The sequence below is a fragment of the Pelodiscus sinensis genome, unplaced genomic scaffold (assembly GCF_049634645.1).
Source record: "Pelodiscus sinensis isolate JC-2024 unplaced genomic scaffold, ASM4963464v1 ctg35, whole genome shotgun sequence".
NCBI lineage: Eukaryota > Metazoa > Chordata > Testudines > Trionychidae > Pelodiscus > Pelodiscus sinensis.
Window position 1 is genome coordinate 3318724 of NW_027465908.1, and position 23672 is coordinate 3342395.

At 46.9% G+C, this 23672-nt stretch overlaps 1 protein-coding gene across 2 annotated transcripts in view; it reads right to left on the minus strand.

Annotated features, from left to right (window-relative positions):
* Nucleotides 1-23672, minus strand: part of LOC142818179 (protein Aster-B-like) — a 335181-nt gene that overhangs the window by 157827 nt on the left and 153682 nt on the right. The window contains exon 3 of one of the 2 annotated variants that reach the window (XM_075916427.1): nucleotides 12423-13411. The exons of the other annotated variant lie outside the window; for it this stretch is intronic. Coding sequence (XP_075772542.1) covers nucleotides 12423-12784 — 362 coding nt within the window. The 5' untranslated portion in view covers nucleotides 12785-13411. The remainder of the gene's footprint in view (nucleotides 1-12422; nucleotides 13412-23672) is intronic. 2 annotated transcript variants of the gene reach the window in all.

Sequence of the window (23672 nt, forward strand, 5' to 3'; positions counted from 1 at the left end):
TTTTGGCCAGCAGCCATTTTGTGCTGGCAGCTTTAGGGAACCAGGTAAGCATGGGGGCTGGGGTCATAGGGCTGGGAGTGTTGGGAGTCAGGGGAGGGCTGTGGGGCTGTGGGAGGAGGCCAGGCACTGTCTGTAGGGTTGCCAGATGCCTGGCATTTTTGCCTCCTGACCAGGGAAAAATTCAGAAAATATCCGACATTTTAGGTGTCTGGTATTCTCTGATTTATTTTTTTTTACCGGACAGGAGTGGAAAATACTGGACTGTCCGGGTGAAAACTGGACGCCTGGCAACCCTAACACCCCCCGTCTCCCCCACCGCCCCTGGGACCAGGTAGGAAGTGGCCCACAGCAGGAGTGGGAGCCACCTCTCCCACCCCGGGAACCTCGGCGTGTTTCGGTAGGACTTCCCCGCCGAGGGAGTGGCATCTGTCCTGTCACTCACAGGGCCCTGGGCTGAGACCTGGTGGAGTAGGGTGGGCCCAGGTCCCCCTACCAGGGGCACAGCCCCACTGTACCTCTGATCTGCAGCTGCAGGCTTAAAGGGCCATTCTTAAACTGTGGTTAAGACTCTGCTTATGGACTCAGACCAGGGGGCCTGGCCTTAAAGGGACCAGTCTAAAACTGTGTTTGTTGGAATGGGACTTATTGGCCCAGACTGGTGGGCCCAGTTCTGAAGGAATAATCAGTGTGGGGATTCGAGAGCTTGGGGTCATTCCTGGCCCATCGGAGGGGGACAGAGAGAGGGCCCCACCACATCGAGTACGATCGTCTTCCATGGGAACTGGAAGATGCCTGTGCAGGACTTCTTTTAAAGTGGGGAGACTGCATAAGGGTACATCTACACTAGCCCCCTAGCTCAATCTAGGGAGGCTAATGAGGGCGACCAAAATTGCAAATGAAGCGCGGGATTTAAATATCTTGTGCTTCATTAGCATGTTCCCAGCCGGTCGCCATTTTAGAAATTGACTAGCCCGAAGTAACTGCCCGTGTCTACAGGTGGCAGTGAAACTGGATTCCAAATTAAAGCCCTAAGTTGAATTAGCTGGTATTTCTCCTGCAATGAGGAAATTCCTGCCATCAAAAATATTGTGTTGCCATGGTAGCAGTGCTCCTAAAATAAAGACATAATTAAGAATTGTCAGAGGCCTGACACAGTGTGGGAGATAAGAACTCAGTGGCCTAAATTTGAAGGGGTAATGAGACCCCAGAATGCAATGGGACAACAAACTTTGCTCCCACACACATCAATAAGGGGTCCCTCAGGATAACTGTAAGGCAACTGGACCGTGTATTGGATGGGGAAGCACCTACAGTCCTGGATTTTCTTTAGTTACCACCAACTTCAGCATATAAATGCACAGTTGACAGGTGTATGACTACAGCCAAAGGCAGCAAGTTAACATTAGGGTGTATTAAAAAGAAGATAAAGAGAATTGTGTTCCATGAAGCATATTGCTGCATAGAGGTGGTGCAATTCTGGAGACAGCCAGCAGAGGGTTACATGGCATCTGTAAAGATTACAACACTTTTTTGCATTTATATAGCTTCTTTCCATCCACGGGTCTTAAATCCCATCACAAAAAGTTAGGTGAAATCTGCTATTATCCCAGTTTTTACAGACCTCGAGACCAAGGCAAAGGCCCAAGGTCACACAAGTCACTGATAGCATCAGGACCGGAACTGTGGTCACCAGGTTTTGTTCCAGTCTCTCGCCACTTGTTTTTGCCTCCTGCCGTATGCGCAGAGGATGACAGAGTAGCAGAACAGAGCGAGTTTTAAAGACCTACTCAAGCTCTGAGCCTGCCCTAGCTACAACCTGTGTAATTAACTTTTTATTTCAAAGAACAAAAGAGGTGCTTCCTCTCCCTGAACTCATTTGCTTGATGAACGCAGCCTGCTATAAAGGAAAAACAGGAATGTTTAAATTCAAAACATACTATGAGTGATCAAAAAGCTATCAGAAATCTCCCCCCGTTCACTCCCCACTGGCTGTTGCTTACATCTTACCTACTGCCACCTCAGTTAGCAGTAATTAGTAACCTTTGCTGTTATTCGAGTCTGCAGTTGAGACAGTCTTTTCATCCCTAGGGGGGTGGGGTCCACCAGATGAGTGTAAAAGTACATCAGTGGTACTGGATGGGCACAGCTGCTCTCTCACTTTATCCGTTTTGCACATGAACAGAGAACATCAATCTACAAAGCCGCTGTCAAGTCAGCTCTTTTCATTAGCATCACATTTCACCACCACCACCCTCTTCACATAGCCAAGTTAAGGATAATCAGAAGAATGAACATGAGGAGGAGGAGAAGTTATATGCCAGATGATAAGATCCATGCTGTGGGAGACATGCAATGCAGATTGTCCCCTTGTTAAACATTTGCTGAATATAGAGATGAACAATACTCACAAGTTGAGCTGTTTTAAACTTTCGCTATTCATTGTGTTGCGACTGAGTTACACAGTTATTGTTTCTCTCTTTAACTTGGTAACAAAGAATAACAGTACAAACATCATAAGACTCATTGCAGAAATTCACAGAGCTGTTGCAATTCAAAAATATTTGTCTTTCACTAGAATAGTTACAAATTACATGACTACAGGAATCATAATGAACTTTATTTCTTTTTTTAAATATGTATCAGTGGGGTTTTTTTTTTATGTTCAACCAGCAAGTTTAAACCAAACCTAAGTAAACTTTTTTATGGTTAAAAAAATGGCCGTATTAAGCCCAGCTCCTCCTACATTACTTTTTCATTTTCACCGCACCTTATGTATCTCCATGATAAACAGCTAGGTCAGAAACAAATTCTACTCCATCAATGGAAGATTTGTTCTCATTATTCCCAGACCAACCAAAGGCAGAAAGTACAGGATGTCTTGCAAGGACACCTGTTACCAATGAGATTCCCAGCCCTGTTTGTAGTTACAGAACAGCCTGGTTAACAGCTCCATCTCTGAATGCTTATTCAAATCCTAAGATATTCTTCATGCATCACTGATATTTCATGCAGCAACATAGGGCTTTAAAAAGATGCCAAGTGGCTAATAGGGAGGAGTGTGCTCAGCAATATTGAACAAAATGATAAGACACTGACAAGAATAAGAGCACAAGGCTTGAAGAAATTTGCCTTCCTGTGAGGCCTCAAACATACCACAGCTACAAGCAGGACACTGAAGAAATTGGGCCCATTTCTCTGTTCCATCTTGGAAGACCTACATGCATACATTAAAAGGCCAGAAGTTCCACTATGATTATCTAGCAAAAACACCTGCCATAGATGAATGGCTGTTTAAATTAGAGAATGTTTAGAAATACATCTATTGCCAAAGATGGAGAATCTACCACAACCCTTGTTAAACGGTTCCAAAGTGATATTTATCCTCCCTGTAAAAAACTTAACACCTTATTTCCAGTGTATTCTGTCTAGCTTCAATTTCCAGACACTGGATCTTGTTATAACTCTTTAGGCTAGATAGAAGAATCCCTCTATGATTAGATTTCTGTTCCCTAGGTAGGTGCCTATAAACTGTGATTGTGGTGAACCAAAAGCTGTGTTGAAATTCTAAGCTGTCATTCTAAATTCCAGGGCATGTAGAATAGTGATAGAAATGTAGCCGTGTTAGTCTGGTGTATCTGAGGAAGTGGGTCTGGCCCACAAAAGCTCATCTAATAAACCATCTTGCTGGTCTTTAAAGTGCTACATAGTCCTGTATTTAAATTCCAGGGGCGTTTCCTAATTCTGCTTGCAGGCTACAGAGCCCTGTGGGAAAGCATATGAGCTGGGCCTAGCAGCAGTTTGCAGACAGCCTGTAGTGAGGCAGGCTGAGACTCTGTTATAGGGAGCAGCCTCTTTTCTCTCTGGCTATGTCTAAACTGCAGGCTTCTTTCGAAAGATGCTCTTTCGAAAGCATCTTTCGAAAGAGCCTCTTTCAAAAGATCGCGTCTAGACTGCAGGCAGATCTTTCGAAAGAGAAATCCGCTTTTTCGAAAGAGAGCACCCAGCGAGTCTGGATGCTCTCTTTCGAAGACGGCCTCTTTACATTGAAGAACGCCTTCTTTCGAAAGAGGGACTTTCGAAAGAAGGCGTTCTTCCTCGTAAATTGAGGTTTACCGCCATCGAAAGAAAAGCTACGTTCTTTCGAAATAATTTCGAAAGAACGCGGCTTGAGTCTGGACGCAGGGGAAGTTTTTTCGGGAAAAGGTTACTTTTCCCGAAAAAACCCCTGAGTCTGGACACGGCCTCTGTGTGGTTTTAGATTGTGTGTTGTCAATCTGAATTTTAACAAATAAAGTAGTATTACTCTGTAACCTTCCAGTAAGAAGATTGTTTGCAACTTCTCCGTCTCTATGCCATGAAAACAACAGTTCCAAGTAACCCTCATTTTTTCTTTGTTAAGCTCAATAAGTTTGAGCTCCTGGAGTTGGTTGGCATGTTTTCTGATCCGCTAATCATTACAAAGGCACTTATCTGAACTCTCTCCAATTAATCAAGGCATAAAGTCCTTAGTTCCTTAGACCCACAAGTGCTCTTTTCTATCCAGGCATTTGGGAGAAAAGCTGAAGTCTTATTTCTGACTCAAATGCCCCTGCTAGTTCTCAGATTTAGTCATATGAAATATTTCTAATAGGGAAGAGGTTCCCCCCCCCTCTTTTGAAAATGAAATGTGGAAATTTCTTTAAGCCAGAGACACCTGGGGTACGTCTACACTACATGCCTCTGTCGGCAGAGGCATGTAGATTTGTTTGTGCAGCAAAGGTAAATGAAGCCGCGATTTAAATGATCGCGGCTTCATTTACATTTACATGGCTGCCGCGCCGAGCCGACAAACAGCTGATCAGCTGTTTGTCGGCTCACCGCTAGTCTGGACGTTCCCCCTGTCGACATCAAAGCCCTTTGTCGGCAGCCCCGGTAAACCTCATTCCACGAGGAATAACGGGGCTGCCGACAAAGGGCTTTGATGTCGACAGGGGGAACGTCCAGACTAGCGGCGAGCTGACAAACAGCTGATCAGCTGTTTGTCGGCTCAGCGCGACAGCCATGGAAATGTAAATGAAGCCGCGATCATTTAAATCGCGGCTTCATTTGCCTTTGCTGATCTGTCTAATCTACATGCCTCTGCCGACAGAGGCATGTAGTCTAGACACAGCCCTGGATGCTGCTGAACTCACAGAACAGCTCAGTTTGCCACTTCTAAGAAATCGAGGGCATGAAATGAAACCCACCCTGGGGCAGGGCTTTGTTCCATATATATTGTTTTAACAACCTGCATTTCTCACATTATCTGCTGTTTCCTGAGATCTATGTATAGAGATAAGCAAAGCCAGAGGTTTTGGTGTGGTCACTATTCTTTACAGCAGCTCTTTGGTATGGGAGTTTCTGAAGTACTTACTGACTCTATTGTGGGGTTTTTTTCATCCCAACCTCACACGGAAGCAAAATACCCCCAATGAGAATTTCTTCTGAGTATGAACCTCAGACTTTTCTATGGTATGGAAGAGAAGTGAACATAATAAAGAGCTCTTGCTTATAGTCTGAAGATTTAAAGGTCTGGGGTCAAAGAGTTTTTTATAGAGGACCCTCCTTTTTGGAACCTGAGTGGATCCCTTGAGTTAAGAGCTGTTGTTAAAATGTGCATGATGGAAGCCATCTATATTGCACTGCAACAAGCTGCACTGGTCCTACAGAATCAAGGGCACGTGATGTACTTCCAAACACTATCTATTAATCATTCTCTCCTATAGAGACATGGAATGCACACATCACAGCTGGGGTCGCTTGATCTTCAAGCCATACAGCGATGCCCATCTCTTTATTCCTGGCTTTTGCCCAAGTATGGTTCCATGGGTGGGGCATCTTTGTTATTTTAATAACTTTCTTTAGGTGAGTGCGGTCAACTCTATTCATTTGGGGTGTACATTGGCTCTTGCATGCACTCTAAGGGACCCGACATGCTCTCAGAGATTACTATCGGTGAGTTTTGTGAAACAAATAAATAATAAATTAAAGCAGATGCATCATTTATGAAGTGAATGTGATAGCGCATGTTCGTTACGGACATAGCAAAATGCTAACAGATGACATTGGCCTGCCTGTGAGGGGCTGTTAACATTTTGCCTTAATAATAAATAATACTTTGCGCTTACATGGAGCCTTAAAACTAGGGACCTCAGAGAGCAGTACAAAAATAGGTGAACACCAGTGTGGCACCAAATGAAGTACAGGGAGGTGAAGGATGGGGTTAAACTGGATCTAGTTTGCACAGCCTCATGTACGGTTACCTGGTGTCGTTTTTAACTGGACAACTGGTCAACAAGAGACTCTGGCAGTCACCAAGCGGGGCTATTAAAAGTGCAGTGGGCTGTGCTGCAGAGTCGCGACTGGCTAGTCCCTTCTTGTCCTGGGGCACCCTAAGGTCCAGCTCCTAGGCCAGGGGGCCCACAGAGCTCTGCCCCTGCCCTGAGCATGGTTCAGCACTCCCGTTGCTGGCCAATGGGAGCTGGGTGTGTGTGCTTGTGACTGAGTGCATTGTGCATGACGTGCCACGCAGCCTCCTGCCCCCCACTGCCTAGGAGCCAGACCTGCCACTTTTGGGGTGCAGCACGGTGACCCAGGCCAGCAAGGCACCAGGAAGCCTGCCATAGTGCCACTGACTAGGAGCCACCAAGGTGAGCTCGAGCCCCCACCCTCTGTCCCAGCACTGAGCCCTCCCCAGAGCCACCTCCTCTTTCCCAAGCTCCTCATCCCTGGCCCTACCCAAATGCCTACAATCCCAGCTCAGAACCCGCACTAGGGATGTAGCTGGTTAACCAGCAGCCTGGCCGTGCTGCAGCAGCTCCTGCCAGCAGTGAGGTACAGCGCTTGACCCAAGCAATCCCCCTGCGTGTGCTGTGGAGGGCCTGGCCTTACCTGGCCCAAGCAGCCTCAGCCTATGGCAGTCAGCCCGGCATGCTGCAGCAGTCCCCACTGTGCTGCCGGTGTAGGGCCACTCCAGCCCAGTTGGTCCACCATGCCACGTGTGAAAGGCTGCACCACACTGCGAGCACACTGGGGGCCACTCTAGCCCCGCCCACAGGATCCTGTTAACCAATTAACTATAATGTTTAACCAGTTAACTGGTTAAATGGGATTTTACATCCCTAACCCATATCCCCTCCTGTACCCCAACCCCCAGGCCTGAGACCCTCCCGAACCTGAATCCCCACTTTGCATCCCAAACCTGGGCCTACCCCATAGCCTCCCCCCAGAGCATTCCCTCCCTCCTACACCCCAACCCTCTGCTTCAACCTGCAGCCCCCTCCTGTATTCCAAACCCCTTGGTCCCGTCCCTTCTCTAGAGCCCATACGCCCAGCCGTAGTTGTCACACATCCCAACTCCCTGCCTAAGGCCCCATTGAGATCTGAACCTGCATTTAGAGCCTTCACCCAGCCCCTTGTCCCAGTCCAGTAAAAGTGAGGGAGGAAGAGAGCAAGCCACTGAGACAAGGAAATGCAGTGGGTGGGTGACAGGACCGCAGGGAAGGGGTGGGGCTAAGATGTTCAGTTTTGTGCTAATAGCAAATTGGCAAACTTAACCTCACTCATTTGCGGTGGTGCCTCAGAACGTTAGCCAGGGACTAGAACCCCACTGTACTATGTGCCATACAAACACAGAACAAAATGGTGGTCCTTTCCCCAACAACGTACAATCATTACGGACTCTCTTTTAGTATCTAACCTATAAAAGACCTTGAGTATACCCTGGCATCTTACACATGGGAACAAGAATCTCGCTTGTCATCCCTTTGACTGATGACAATTCACTTCTTTTCCCTTGTGATTGTAAGATCACAAAACTAAGAAAGAATTTTAGAGAACTAGAAAGTAGTGTGTTGTCAGAAAGATTAGGGCCCAAGTTTCCAAACAGTAACTAGTGATGTTGGGCACGTGGCTAAATTAACACTTCGGTGTGAGATTAAAAAAAAACAAAACAGTCCAGACCTATTCAAATCTAAAAAATTAAACCATCAAGGGTCTTAGAATAGCAGATGTGCTTCTCTGTCAGGTTCTTCTACCATACTCATCACTGGACATGCCAGTGAGGCAGAGGCTAGAAATAAGGTATAAAGATATTTTATCAGGAGGGTAATTACACAGTGAAAAAACAAATCAAATAATGTAGTGGATTGGCTGTCACTTGAAGTCTTTACATTGAAACTCAATGTCTTTGTAAAAACATTCTCTGGTTCAGATTATTGGGTAAAATTCTATTACCTGTTATTCAGGGGGCCAGACTACTAGATCATAATGCTCCAGGCTAGCCTTAAAAATCTATGAATAGTGTGTGAAGTCCGTGGTTTTCAAACTTTTTTCCTAGTGACCCAGTTGAAGAAGATTATTGATTCCCAGAACCCAACATAATTTGACTAGAGCAGGGGTTCCAAACCTTTTTCAGTCCCCATGCCCCCTTGGCTTTTAGTAAACCTTCCCATGCCCCCTATTCAATATGGGTATGTCTACACTAGCCCCCTAGTTCGAACTAGGGAGGCTAATGCAGGCATTCGAAGTTGCAAATGAAGCCCGGGATTTAAATATCCTGGGCTTTATTTGCATCTTCCCATCCGGGTGCCATTTTTAAATCCCCTTATTCCGAACTAACTGCCTGTGGCTACACGCGGCCGTCAAACGTTAACTCGAACTAAGTCCTTAGTTACAACAAGAGGAGTAACAGTTAACTCAAACTAAGGACTTAGTTCAAATTAACATTTGACTGCTGCGTGTAGCCGCGGGCAGTTAGTTTGGACTAAGGGGATTTAAAAATGGCGCCCGGACGGGAAGATGCAAATAAAGCCTGGGATATTTAAATCCTGGGCTTCATTTGCAACTTCGAATGCCTGCATTAGTCTCCCTGGTTCGAACTAGGGGGCTAGTGTAGACAGACCCTATGAAAGGAAATACATTCTAGACTCTAGAATCCACAACTTTTTTCTCTAACACTACTACTTTGGAATATTTCAATTAGGATAATCTAGTTATTTACCAAATATTCCCCATACCCCCTTGACAAGCTTCTCGTACCCCCTGGGGGTACGCATACCCCAGGTTGGGAACCCCTGGACTAGAGTGTGGACTCTGGGGTGGGGCTGAGGATGAGCTTTGTGGTGCAGAAGGGAGCTCCGGCTTTTGGTGGGTTCAGGACTGGGACAGGAAGGGCTTACCCCAAGCGACTCCTGGTTTGTGGGGCAGCGGCAGTGCTAAGGCAGCTTTCTGCCTCTCTGGGCACCACAGAAGTAGCCAGCAGCAAGTTCCCAGCAACGGGAGTATGGAGCTAGTACACAGGACAAGGGCAGGGTGCAGAGCCCCGTACGCTCTCCCACCGCACCACCACCTAGGAGCTGGGCCTGCTGCCGGCCGCTACTGGGGCACCGCGCAGTCTATGGTGTAGGACTGGCAAGTAGCTGCCTTAGCACTACACTGGTCACCTGATCCCCCTGCAGCAATGAGACCCAGTGCCCAACATTCCACGACCCACTATGGGGTCGTGAGCCGTAGTTCGAAAAGCCCTGCGTTAAGTGATGTGACTAGCACCTGTTTCATACAGGAGAGCAGCAGCAAAAACGTAATAGTGGCACAATATTGGCCGAGAAGAGCCAGCATTCTTGGAAACCAAGCCTAGAGTATGGGAAGATGGATGGAAAATGATCCATCTGTTTCTCAAACAGCCACGTTTCTCCTGCTGTTCCCCAGAGTATTCCATGGACAGAGAACTCGTGACACAAGGAGGTTTATACTACAGCAGAACCCTGGGAGCAACATTCACCGGGCGTTGTAGTTCACTCCCACAAAATTCTTTAAGTTCCCTATAGCCTGTCCAGACAAACTCCCTGCTCTGACCCAGAAAACCCTGTTTTTTCCATCTCCTGCTGAGCTGTAGATGGGCATTGATCCTCTTTTTGTTAGCCAAGCTTGCGAGTTCAGCAGAAAAGGGCAGGAGAAGAATTAGATGTTGTTTTCCTCTGGACTGGGACGGGAAGAATTCCATTTGAAAACCTGATATATTTTCCATTGCTGAGGGATGGATTTGAAGCCCGTAATTATGAAGAGAAAAGATGCCATGCTGACCTTGGTATGCTAATGCCACCTAATCCACGTACTGCCTTAGCTTTTTTCCAGTCACCATTTCAAAAATGTAATCAGGGAGAGTGCAGACATTTGGCCAGGAGGGATCACAACCAGAAAACTGTCTGCACATCCCTGGATATTTCTCTTTCTCTCTCCAGAGATAGAGCCAAACAAAAAATCTGCATTTGAAATGTACTTCAGACACCTCTCCCTAACACACATACTCTTCACAAGCCCACCTATGTGTTTCAAGGCCATCCCCATCTGTATTCTAAACTATCATTTGAATGGCACTGAATGTTCATGATGTCAACGGGCGTTTTTTCCAAAATGCTGACTTTTTACAGGAGGCCACTATAAGGGCATTTTAAACCTGCTGGTAGAGAAATGCATTCATAGAATCACAGAACACTAGGACTGGAAGAGACCTTGAGAGGTCATCGAGTCCAGTCCCCTGCCCTCATGGCAGAACCAAGCACTGTCTAGACCAGTGTTTCTGAAAGTGCTCCGCGAAATCACTTTCAGAAACACATTAACTAGCTGCCCCGGTTTGTTTATCTAACGACGCTGCGACCACAGAGCCTCACGGTTCCCATTGGCTCCATTTCATCTTTTGCAGCCAATGGGGAGCCATGGGAAGTGGTATGGGCCAAGCCACTGCTTCCCATGGCTCCCCTAGGCTGCAAAGGATGAGAGGGAGTCAATGGGAGCTGCGAGACTTCGTGGCCATAGTGCCAGCAAGTAAACAAACTAGGGCGGCCAGTTAATGTGTTTCTGAAAGTGATTTCGTGGAACACTTTCAGGAACACTGGTCTAGATCATCCCTGACATGTGTCTGTTTAACCGTCTCTTAAATATCTCCATGATGGAGATTCCACAACCTCCCTAGGCAATTTATCCCAGTGTTTAACCACCCTGATAGGCAGGAAGTTTTTCCTAATGTCCAACCTAAACCTCCCTGGCTGCAATTTAAGCCCATTGCTTCTCAGAGGCCAAGGAGAACAATTTTTCTCCCTCCTCCTCATACACCCTTTTAGATACCTGAAAACTGCTATCATGGCCTGCTGTCATTGATCAGCAGAATATTCTTGAGACTTGGTGTTGCTAAAGCAGCACCTTAGGTTTGCCAAGGGAATTGGATTTAGTGGAAGTGCTCTTGTAAGACTGGGAGTGAACCTGGAGCCTCAGAGCGTGTGTTTGTGGGTATAAGCTTTTCTTTGACATTTTTGAGGTTTTGGTGAAAAACAAAAAAATGGAACTCAGTCTCTGAGCTGCAACCCAGCCGGCACACACATATTTCATAGTGCCACCAAAGCGTATGACAATCGCATCTCCACGTCTAACACTGGAGTCAGAGGAGCAAGTGTCAAGACATCCCCAGCATGCCCGTTTTTGGACAGTTGTTCCAAAGGACTGGGGAGCTTTGAGAAAGGGCAAAGAGTGACGGTCATCTCTTGCTCGGTTTTTTGAATTACACCCAGGTCAGTAAGACCCACATCAATTTTTACAGTTGCACATTGCGTTCCAGCAATGCCGTCGATCTCAAACTCAGTTTTTCATGGGTTAAGCCTCACGATGCCCTTGTGACCCAGATGAGCATTAAATCTCTTTTCTGCAAACAAATAAACTGAGGCATGAGCTGGGACCACAATTCAGACACCCCCTGGATTGGCAGGCCTGTGCTAAGCGCAAGACCAGCTTTCCCATCACTGCCCCCTTTTTGCCATCATTAAACCATCTTGTTAGTCTTTAAAGTGCTACACAGTTTTTCCTTTTGTTTTTGCAAGATCAGACTAACACGGCTACCTCTCTATTACTGTATGACAGTAGTTAGGGAACTCCTAAGAGAGAGGGGCAGGATCACAAAAGCCTCTGGCAAGTCTGACGTTAACTGACCCATGTCTTGGCAGCCTCAGCAGAGATGCCAAGGAGCGAAGAGGCCATGGAGATGGAACAGGGGGACTCTATAGGCCAGAGCTCCGGCACACGGATGGGGTAGCATGGAGGGGCTGCCCTGCCACCACCCACCTATTAGGATCTTCTGTCTCCATGGTGATCAGTCCGACACCTTTCACCCCTTGTGACGAGGAATCAGGGATTGCATCTGGCTCTAACAGCAAGAGTCTCTACTGCTTGAGCTAAATGACTGTATCCATTAGCTTGGAGACAGCAACGCTTTAATATACCCTGCCAGTGGAAGGGGGGCAAAGACCCTGTGGGCAGCAGGCTAAGCCATCCACAGGTGACAGCAGGCGCCATGGTCTTGTCCTAGTTGGGCCCTTCTCGGCTGCAGGGGAAGGGAGGTTTGGCCAAGGACATACCTGCTTTCACTGTACTCCTTTTTCTCCCTCACGCGCAGCCACTTCCGCAGCAGGACGCGCTTCCGCCGCGGGGAGGCGCTGGGCGTGGAACAGTTTGACCACGGGGTGTCCTCGTCACTGGAGGGGGTGATTTCTATGGATGGGAGCTGCAGGAACTCTTTGTTGGGCGACGGTGCGTCCTGGTACCCACCGGCTTCCAGACTCTGCTCTTGCACGTTCTTCATCCGCCTCATCTTGAAGCGTCTCCTGCGCAGCGTGGGAGTGGATGAACTGGACCAGGCCCGGCTGCACTCGGGCACCTCTTGCTCAGGGACCTGCAATGCTGGGAGCTGGAGGGTCTCTGTCATATTGGCAGCCGGCATCAGATCCCCTTTCGCCTTCCCCTCCCACCTCTGATCTCTCTCTGTGATCTCACCGCAAAGCTCACCACACAGCTACACGCTGCCCTTCTGCACACCCCCTCAGCTCAGCATGTTCCCACCCCTGGAGAAGAAAATCCCCTGTCCCTGGGGTGCTTTCATTTAAGTGGGGGGCCCGCAGGCCACGAGTGGAGCCAGTTTCAAAGTTTCTCTTTTGTTTTCTCCTCTTTCTTACTGAGAAGCAACTTCCTCTCCCGCCTGAGCTCTTTCAGGGCAGTGAGCTTAGCCTCTGGTACAGGCACTGCTGACGAAGGGCTCTCTTGGCTTTTTTTCCTGGTGCTGTTTTCTCTGTTCTCTGCCTAGTCGTGGCTCACTGAACGCTCTTCCGGAGCTGTGCTGGAAAACAGCCTTCTTGGGAGACAGAGAGCAACGTGGAGCTGTGAGGAGGTCAGAGAGAGAGGGAGGGAGGGAAGCAATGATACCAGATAAAATCGGAGGAGGAGGAAGGTGATGGAAGTTCTTTTTCCGTAGCAGATAAGACATGCACAGGCAGCTGCCGCAAGTGTAACTGCACTCCTGATCCTGACGGCTGGGTTCTATATTACCAAACACGCCTCTACTGCCACCAGCCTAATGCAAGAGGATAAAGGGGGAAAATAACTTTTCATGCAAGCCGATTGGCCAAACTTCCCCTTTGTCCCGCCTTCCTATTCGGTTGTCCCACCCTGCAGAGGGAGGGGAGGGGCAAGGAGTGGACCCCAAATTCCATCTTCCTGTGACTAAATATGTTATTTTTCATCTCATTGTGGGGGCAGGGTTTGAGGAGCAGGCTAGCAGCTCGGGGTTTGGGATCCTGGCTGACACTGTTTTGCCAGTTGTTTTGCATCTTTCAGGGAAGCTGATTTCAGAGAGGTCTGGGCCTGAAGGCTGCTTCCAAAATGACACACTCGGTGATAGATGGTCCCGAGTTTACGTACTAACACTGAGAAGACAAACACCACACAGAGACAATAAGATATGCAGGACAGGCCTGAGAAAAACACAAACACACTCGCCCATGTAGAAGATTCCCAGGCATTGACACTACACCAAGAGGCAATGAGGGCTTCTGTCAAGAGTTACACCTGGATAGCTTGATGGAAGAGCTTTGCAAAATTTTAGGAAAGAAAGTCCAAGCCAGGCAAAATGTGTTGTGCCCACAGGATTAACAGGATTCCCCCATTAGGCTAACCAAAGCTTTGCTGAAGTGTTTCAAGCAAGGCCAGGCTGAGTGATGCTTTCACCTGGAAGTCATGCAAAACTCAGCAGATTCTGTTATGGATACGGCTGGGAATTCAGACTTCACAGCCAAATCCAGAGCTGAATTTCACTGCTTGTCTTCAGTGCTGAAATGGGCTGATCACAAACCCCTACAGTGGAGATCCCCACATCTGGGCTTGGAGGGGGCAGGATTTCAAAATCCAGAGCTGCATTTTGAAAGTCAGGCCTCCTCTCTGTTTCAGGTGGTTGGAATGCACCGGGCAAGAACAGCCACATTACAAGCAGGTGCAAGGAATGGGAGAAGGAAAATTTAGGTGGGAGGGGAGGAAGATCAGGGAGATAAGAGGTTTCACTGGTAATTTAAAAAAATCACTGGTTTGCAGCCTGTTTCACAAGCTCCTTCATTCATTGCTCCTGCTATGGCTCAGAAACTGGCTAGACCTTTAAGCAAAAAATCTGTATTTATCCCATTTCTAGAGCATCCAACGTGATGGTACCTAGGTGACTTCCATAAACACGCAATCAAAATATCTCTCACGCACACACCAACCACATGAATGGCCATATATCACAAAAAGCACAAAACACAATTCGTTCAAATAAAACAAAGACTTAAGGAGGAGACAAAAGAGCAAAATGGTTGCTATTTCATGTTTAGCTCAAACAGCATATTCTTAGCTCAATACAAGGATTAATAGCTTTATTTTAATTTTTTCTATAATACTATGAAACAAACTCACAGCTACCTGAAAACTGCAGTCACCTGTTATAACAGCCAATGCCATAATAGCTTTCATATTAAGTCACCTGGCGTTCCACAGCCATAAGTGTAATGTAGTTACTAGCCAACTGTTGTGAGCTTCCCTCTGACATATTGGGAAACCAAAACGCTATAATGCAGTCCCTTTAAAGCAGGGCTACTCAACACACGTGCAGCCCGTTTGTTTGTGACCCGTGGGTGGGAGCTGAAACAAAAAAGTAGTCAATATAATGGCCTCCTTCTGTTGACGTGTTTTAGTAGTTAAATTCCTGGACTCTCACTGCTCATTAAAAGTGCTGTCATATGGGTGGAAATCTGGTAACTATTGCATTTTATTAATATCAGCAGAACTGACTTAAATGAGGCCTGCGTGTTGTGAAGTCTTGCCTTCATCTTTGTATTCATGCCTGTCGGTGTGAAAGAAGCTATTTGCACATATCTGCATGCAACCCCACTTAAGTTGCAGCCCTCAGCATGTGCTGTGAGTATCACCATGGCCCCCTGGGCTTCCAAAGTTGAGTAGCTCTGCCCTAAAGTACAGCATCCAAGAAGTATTAGAACGATTGGATTATTTTGTTGTTTTGCACTGTTTTATTCTGATGAGAGGAAAAAGGAATTGCGGGGGTGTTAAAAATGTTGTGTGTGTTTTTCAAAGTTTCACCATCAGCAACATTTATGAACCCTTTGCCCATTTATAAAGTACTGGAGCATGTAAATGGATAGTTCACATAACATTAGTGGGTCTGATTTCCTTTGGAAAGCTTAGTGAAATGTATGAGGTTTATTTGGTTGTTGCATTAGGGACAGGTAAAGCAGCTTAAGAAAGTTTAATTAATTCCATCTCTGCAACCACACACACACTTGCACTTTAATAAGAAAACACACGGCGTATGCTACTTTCACGAGGCTCTAAGCTCTCTCCACCATCTTCAAGACACCACCAGGATTTGCCCCAGTATAAGGCTCTTTCCCCAAAGTCTGTCTCTGATCTCTGAAAAATCTGACTTCATCACATCCCATGATTTGTCCCCATATGATAAAGACGCCCCCAGTACAGAATTCTTCCTATTTCATGTCATGAGAACCTGCCTCAGTGAGACACAACCAGCTGGACAAGCATAGTATCTATCCCTTTAACTCTAAGTGCTTCTCTGATTACTAAACAACACTTATTTATGCTTGAACACTCTGGGTCATTTTTATTTTGGAAAGAGGACACTGGAGACCTCTCCGATGCACTCTGAAAACCAAAAGTTACGTAATGAGAGTTAGCTCCAACTTCCTGACCTACAGGTTCACAAATACCATCCATGAATAGAAATTCTCACTGTTTAGCACATGAAATGGAGAAATGTTGATGTTCCTTTCAGAGGCTCTTGTTGCACTGCTGGGTCTTTGCATCATTTGATCTCTTCCATGTTGGTAGAATTGTATCATGTTGGAGAGAATCCACTTTCTGAAGCATAGTGCACAGCATGGCTAGCCTGCTCTCTAGCATGGCCTATCTAGCAACCTATCTAGCCTGGCTTCAGGAACTATTCATCAGATCAGCATCAGAACTGAGGGATCGGTGGAGTCATTTTCCCTAATATTGAATCTGTTGGGAAGTTGGACTCCAGCTGAAACATTCTGGATTTTGCAACCTGCACAGGAGAGACTGTGAACAATGGAACAGAGAGAAAAACCCTAAATAGATTCTATATAATGGATATAAAATCATCCACTTGTGGTAATTCAGATTTTATGGGGACCTTCTATGCCTACTACAAAGCTTAGATTTCTCATTAGTGAACTTTCTTCTCAAGTAAATCCTTCTTAACAAGGAAGGAGGGGAAAAGACAGAGATATAAAATACAGGAAAAACAGTTGTGAATTCAACATAATTTGCAAATGCAGAAAACGCCTGAAAATTACTTCAGGTGATTAACAAATCCTTTAGATGTGTGAGCTTTGCCTTCCCTATGTTCTGAGAAATCTGAGCAGGGAGATTATTCCAAATATAATGCTTGGAAAATGTTACCACATGAATTTAATTCCAGGCTTTGCAGCTCAAAAAGTTTAATTTGTTGGACATTTCCTCCATACACACTAGGAATGTGAACGAGTAGTCAACTAGTAGATCAACTAGTCGATCTACTAGTGAATGAGTAGTCAACAAGTTCATTAGACAACTAGTTCACTAGTCGATCTACTAGTGAACGAGTAGTTAACTAGGTCACACGTGTACAAGTAGTCAACTAATAGATCAACTAGTCAATTAGCCTAGGCTTCTTGGTTAATCTAGTCGACTACTCACATTTCCCACCCCCCTTGCTGCCTCTGTATCAAAAGCAGCGGGGGGAAGAGGGGACATGAGCTGGTGCTGGGGGGAGCCAGTTTAGAAGCTGGTTCCCCCCAGCACCCGCTCTGTGGTGCCACCTGTCCCCTCCCCACGCTGCTGCCTCTAGCAGCCTCTAGAAGCATGGGAGACGGGGCTAAGGGAGGCTGCCACAAACCTGCCTTTGCCGGCGGCAGGCCCAGGCTTGGACCCGTGGCAGACGGGGGTTGCTGTCACCCTGCGCTGCTGCCTCTGTATCAAAGGCAAGCGCGCAGGGCAGCAGGCAGCTGGTTCACAAGGGGAGCTGGTTTTTAAACTGGCTGCCTTTGCAGACTGGCTCCTGCCTGGCACCCCATGCTGCTGCCTCTGAGAGAAAGGCAGCAGTGCAGAGTGGCAGGGGCTCCTCAGGAGTAAGGCCGGAGCACATTGGCTGCCACTCCACCCCCGGGGACTAAAGAATAATCAACTAACTGCTAAGAATTCATGCAGTCAGTTGACTATTCAATTAACCGACAGCTAATATCCCTAACACACACCTCCAAAATGGCAGGTTTTTTACTAAATCTGCCATGCTCCAGGCAAATTACTGATCCTGCAGGGACACAATTTTAAATTAAAAATTCCAAAACTGCAGAAGTGTTTCCCTCAGTGAACATTCATAAGTGGTCAGTGTGTGTATATTTACGGGATGCAAAATCCCGGTTAACTGACTGAAACAGGCTGGGGACCCCATTCCAGCCCAGCTGCCATAGCTCCCACCCCTGCGGGGCTCTCACTGCCAGCCCCATGCTGGGGCTTTGCTGGCTCCTGCCGTTGGCTGCCAGCTCTTAGTCCCCAACGGAGCAGCCTCTGTCTGCGGTGGGCTCCCAACGGGCTGGAGCAGCCCCTGCTTGCAGCAGATTATAAATATTGTGGAAAGTTCTACATTTTCTTTGGCGTCCCAAAAACCCTCTCTCCTTCCAGCTTAGAAAAGAGGAGACCAGGGGTGGATATGATAGAGATCTATAAAATCATGAGTGGTGTGGAGAAAGTGAATAAGGAAAAGTTATTTACGTGTTCCCATAATACAAGAACTAGGGGCCACTAAATGAAACTAATGGGAAGCAGGTTTAAAACAAATAAAAGGAAGTTCTTCTTCACACAGTGCACAGTCAATCTGTGGAACTCCTTGCCTGAGGAGGTTGTGAAAGGTAGGGCTATAATAGGGTTTAAAAGAGAACTAGATAAATTCATGGAGGTTACGTCCATTAATGGCTATTAGCCAGGATGGGTAAGGAATGGTGTCCCTAGCCTCTGTTTGTCAGAGGGAGGAAATGGATGGCAGGAGAGAGATCGTTTGATCAGTACCTGTTCAGTTTACTCCCTCCGGGACACCTGGCAATGGCCACTGTTGGTAGACAGGGTACTGGGCTGATGGACCTTTGGTCTCACTCAGTATGGCCATTCTTATGTTCTTCTATCAGAAGGCCTAGCACCAGAAAACTCCCTTTGAAATGGAATCCCTAAAAATCCTTGGGTCAGGGTACACAAAATTCTGGCTCGAATTAGGATTTGCCACGTGATGCTCTTGTGGATGCAGGGATAGACTGGACTCTACAACAGTCCTCTGGTGTCACCCTGGGCAAGCCACTTACCGTTTGTGCCCCTGTCTCTCTCCAATTGTAAAATGAGGTCATCCCCATGAGGCAGGGAAGTACTCGTATATGAAGATGAGTTTCTTAGCATATGTGAAGCGCTCAGATGCTACCATGATGAATACCACAGCAAAGCCAATAAATAAATACTAATTAGCTGTTTGTTTTTATCTGTTCATTTTGACATCCATTTTTACTCCATAGGGCCTGGCCCTTTAAGTCACTATTACAAGCAACAGTTGTTCACGCTAGAACACAGTGCGTCAGTTTTATTTTGGACACAGGACACCGGTCACCTGCCTGCATGTGTTGGTTTCTGGCATGCACCAGCTCAGTTATCAGACAGACACCACAAACTTCAGTCTGTGGGTGAGAAATACCAGCCACAGAATGAAAATTCTCAGATTGTCAAAAACACTAGACAGAGGCACCTCTACAACACAGGCCCTGCCACGTTAATTTAGTTCCTTATGGGAAGACACAGGCTCTTTCCTCAAAAATAACCTGAACCTGAGAAGTACCCAGAATGCCTGACACTTCTCAGGACTCTCCAAAACCAAGTCTAATCCTTAGTCTCCCAAAGCAATTATGAAGTGAGAAGGGAAGACATTGTATACCAAGTGCAATCTATGCTGCCTGTTCAGACAGCAGGCGGGATCTCATTATTCACAGGCCATAAATAAGCTACATTCAGTTACATCTCTAGCAAGACAGAAGCCTGCCTTCGGTATGAAGTGTACAAGTTGGCCTTTATAAAAAAGCTGGTATTGGCTTGGCTGAAGATTTCAATGGGTCTGTCCTTTAAGTTGATAAGAGCCAAGCAGGTCAATAATGATAAAGTAGGCAAATGCCACTCTCCTGCACCAGTCCTTGTTAGATACAGTGACTATGTCTTATTTAGGATGCTACAGACATAGCGATTACAGTGGAGCATTATCATTGGATCAATGTCTCCTTTGTTATTTCCCACAAATGGCTTGGTATTTAATTAGCCTTTATCCCATCACAAAGCTGCATTACAGCAACGCCAGATCTTAGAGACACATTGCTCAACATGTCTAGCCTGAAGCACACAAGTACAAAAGTGTACATGATATCCAAGATCAAACAGGTACTGACCTTAGAACCGGAAGAGAGGGATAGATGCTGTCCCTAGAAGTGGCCTGTGCAGAATACAGGTGAAAACGAATCTACTGCATACGGGCGCCCGATCCTAACCCACTGGTCTCCAACCTTTTTACACCCAAGATCACTTTTTAAATGTCAGGGCAAGCCAAGATCTACCCCATCCCTTCCTCAATACCCCGCCCTCTCCATTCCCCTCCTCTCCACCACTTGCAGTCCCCAGCCCTTACTCACTCTCACTGCATTGAGACAGAAGGTGCAGGCTCTGGGGCAGGAATGAGGGATTTGGGTGTAGGAAAGGGTGAAAGCTCTGGGAGGGAATTTGGATGCAGGAGGAGGTGGAGAAGGGGATGCTGGCTCAGGAAGGGGTCTCCAGGCTAGAGAGTGTTGGGGTCAGGTGGACGGTTGGGGTGCTGAGCAAGCCACAGGCTTGTGGAGGTGGGGGTGCAGGAGTTTGGCTTGGGGCATATGAGGGGCTCAGAGCAGGGAGGCTGGGAGTATCATGGGCTCAAGACACAGATTTACAGTGTGTGGATGGTGCAGGAGTATTATGGCAGAAGACTGGGATGTGTGGGTGCAGGAGTTTGGGGATGTGAGGGGCTTAGGGCAGGGGGTTCAGGTGTATGACAGGCTCAGGGTTGGGGTCTGTGGGGGGTGCATGAGTGTTATGATGCTGCAGCCAAAAGGTGGGGTTGGCCCCAATTGGGGGCTTGTTGGCCAGGCTTTATGTCCAACACAGAATATTTCAGCATTGTCTTTATTTATGAGAGGAGCGGGGAACCTGTTTTGGGTCAGAGGTCACTGACCCACAGAAAAATCAGTCGGGAACCACACAAATGAGATGCAAAAAAACCCCAAGCCCTACTGATGTGGCCCCAACTGAGACACCTCACTCCCCTGGCACTCCAGCCCCATGGTGGGGAGGGGGGCAGAGTAGGTAAGACTGAGGTTAAAGGCCTCAGGCCAGATTAACTTTTCTGGGTTCCAGGGTGAGTGAAATTTGTGGGCCCCTCTATGCTCTGAGGTGGGGCCAAAAATGAGGGATCCAGTGTGCAGGACAGGGCTGCCAGTGAGTGGGATAGGGATGGGTGCAGAATCTGGGTGGAAAATAGGGTACAGGAGTAAGTTGGGAGTAGGTGTTTGGCCAGGAGGGAGGGGGCAGAAGCAGGGTTCTGGTGGATGTCTGGCCAGGACGCTGGGGCAGGGTGCTGGATGATGTATGGGCAGGATGCTGGATGGGGGTCGGGGCAGGGGCCAGGAGCAGGATGTTGGTGGGGGCCTGGGCATGGGGCAGGGACAGGGTGCTGGTGGGGGTCTGGGCAGGGGGAGGGAACATGGAGAGCTCGGCCAGTACCTGGGATCTCCAGGAAGGAGCACCTCTGGATAGAGCCTGACGAAGCCGCTCCGGATCCTGCACCGCCATCTTAACTCCTCCCCCCCAGCACAAGGAAGGAAGGGAAGACAAGAAAGCACACACCCTGTTGTGGACAGGGGAGACGCGTGCACTTTCTTGTCTTCCCTTCCTTCCACCTGCTGCCTGCCTTCCTTCCTTCCTGTAGCAGGGGAGGGGAGGAGTCCTGTGGCTGCACGCCAGAGCCAGCATCTCAGGAAGCCTGCGTGCTGCTCCTCCCCTCCCCACAACAGTGGGCACGCTTCCCGAGAAGTTGGGTCTCAGGTTTACAGGATCTTTTGAAAAAGCCTGCCATTTTCAAAAGAACCACGTCTAGACCACGGCTTCACTTTCGAAATAGCGCTTTTTCGAAAAAGTACCATGATGCGATTATGCAAATGAAGTGCGGGATATTTAAATCCCCACTTCATTTGCAATTTTGAAGTGTATAATTTACATGCCTCTGTCAAAAGACGGATGTAATCTAGATACAGCCTAGAACTCAAATACATGTTCAAGGTCAACTCTATCCCACCTCTAGCACCAGAACTCAAACCCCACAGGCCCTACAACAAAGCCAGAAACATAATCCAGCTGACACTTTCAAACTTGAACCAAACATAAGCGTGTGAAACACATTTAATAGTGCTTTATCCATATGTTTCTGAATATTTAATAACTTGTGAAGTGGCTTAAAGAGGCTAAAGTCCAACTACACTTTCTGTTCGGATGTGAGTGATGTCACACTCCAGTTACCAACACCTAATTGGTCTGTGTCTGACTGAATCCTACAGTTTAAAAACACACATTTCCTGTGTCATCAACAAACATTAAAGGTTTACATTATTCCAAATGGATTTGGCATATCTTGAGTACTTAAAAGCACCTTTGGCCTCATGCACTGTAAAAATCCCCAAAGTCTTCAGTTGCCACCCACAAAATCTCTTGTTTTAATTGTCATTCACTGCTCAATTAAAACAAATTCTTCTGTGTGGCCTTTCTCTTTATGCTTTGTTACTGCAACAATATACTTAGTCCTTTCCTTTCAAGGCACGCTCTTTGGCATGGGATCTTTGTCCAAATGAAAGAGATTAGTTGAATGTTTCAAAGATCATCCACCAAAAAATGAGACCACCTGGCCTTATTCACATGATCACTCATCTCAACACCTTACAAAACCAATCCATCAAATATATAGCAGCTAAGCAAAACAGTGGGTCGTTAGGATCTCTGAGCTGTTTTCTCTGTGTTATTCTGAGCCTGCAAGGACCTTGCAGCTCGAACTACATTTTGCATGGTGCTTGTACAGCACCCTGCATGCCTACTCTGCTTACTGCAGTTCAAATGCATGGTGTCCAGTGCTGCTCACAGTTACAGCAGAGTGAATCCAAAGCAAATGGATTCACTTCATGATATTCGCTGGATTACACTGACGTAACTCAGACCAGAAACATGAATGGAATGCAGAGGCCAGTCATTCAGAGACCCTGCAGGAAAAACATAACCCCCCTTGTCCTAAGGTCAGCCATTTCTTAATTCTGACATCCAGCCAAGCTAACTTCTATGGCGAATTTCCCAAGAAACTTGCGTCAGTTTTCGAATCCACACACAGTTTGTAAGAGTCAAGGAGTGACTCACTCCAACTCTCTCTGAATTTCCAGTACCTGTATAGCACTTTCATAACGGGTCACAGCTCACAGCACACACAATTAATCACAGGAGAACCAGCTTGCTAGTACAAAAGATCTTTGAACGGCACATTCTTTCCTATTCAGCCAGACTATCTGCTTCACTAGCTCAGGTCACTAGATTGTTGTATTTAAGCCCGCTGGGCACATAAAAGCAGTGCATACACCAGCTCTAAGAGATACCCTGTCAAAGCTGTTCCCCACTCTGGCACTTTGAAGACAGAAGGTGGGAGCTTGCAAGAGACTTTAAAAATACCTTGCCTCTATTGGTTTTGGCTTAAAAAGTGCAAAGCCCCTTTTTCTGAACCCAGGAAGGTCACTTGGGAACTTCTTCCTATGGGGTACCCCAAGCTATTTTACCCTCCGTGAGGAGAAAGCTTGAAAACAAAGTGTAATTTCCAAAAGCTGATTTCTCAGTCTCAGGCATGTGCTCACAGACCATCCTGCTTTTCAAGACACAGTAATCAGATTGTAGCCTTAAAAAGGTGATTTTATTAGCAAAACAAAAAATGACATACTTGGTAAAGCATACTTAGGGTACGTCTAGACTACCGCGTTTTGTCGACAGAAGTTTTGTCGTCAGATACTGTTGACAAAACTTCTGTCGACAAAGAGCGTCCAGACACATTGAGTTCTGTCGACAAAGCAAGCTGCTTTGTCGACAAAACTCCGTAGTCTGGACGCAGTGTTACAGGCAATAACACCTTCTGTCGACAG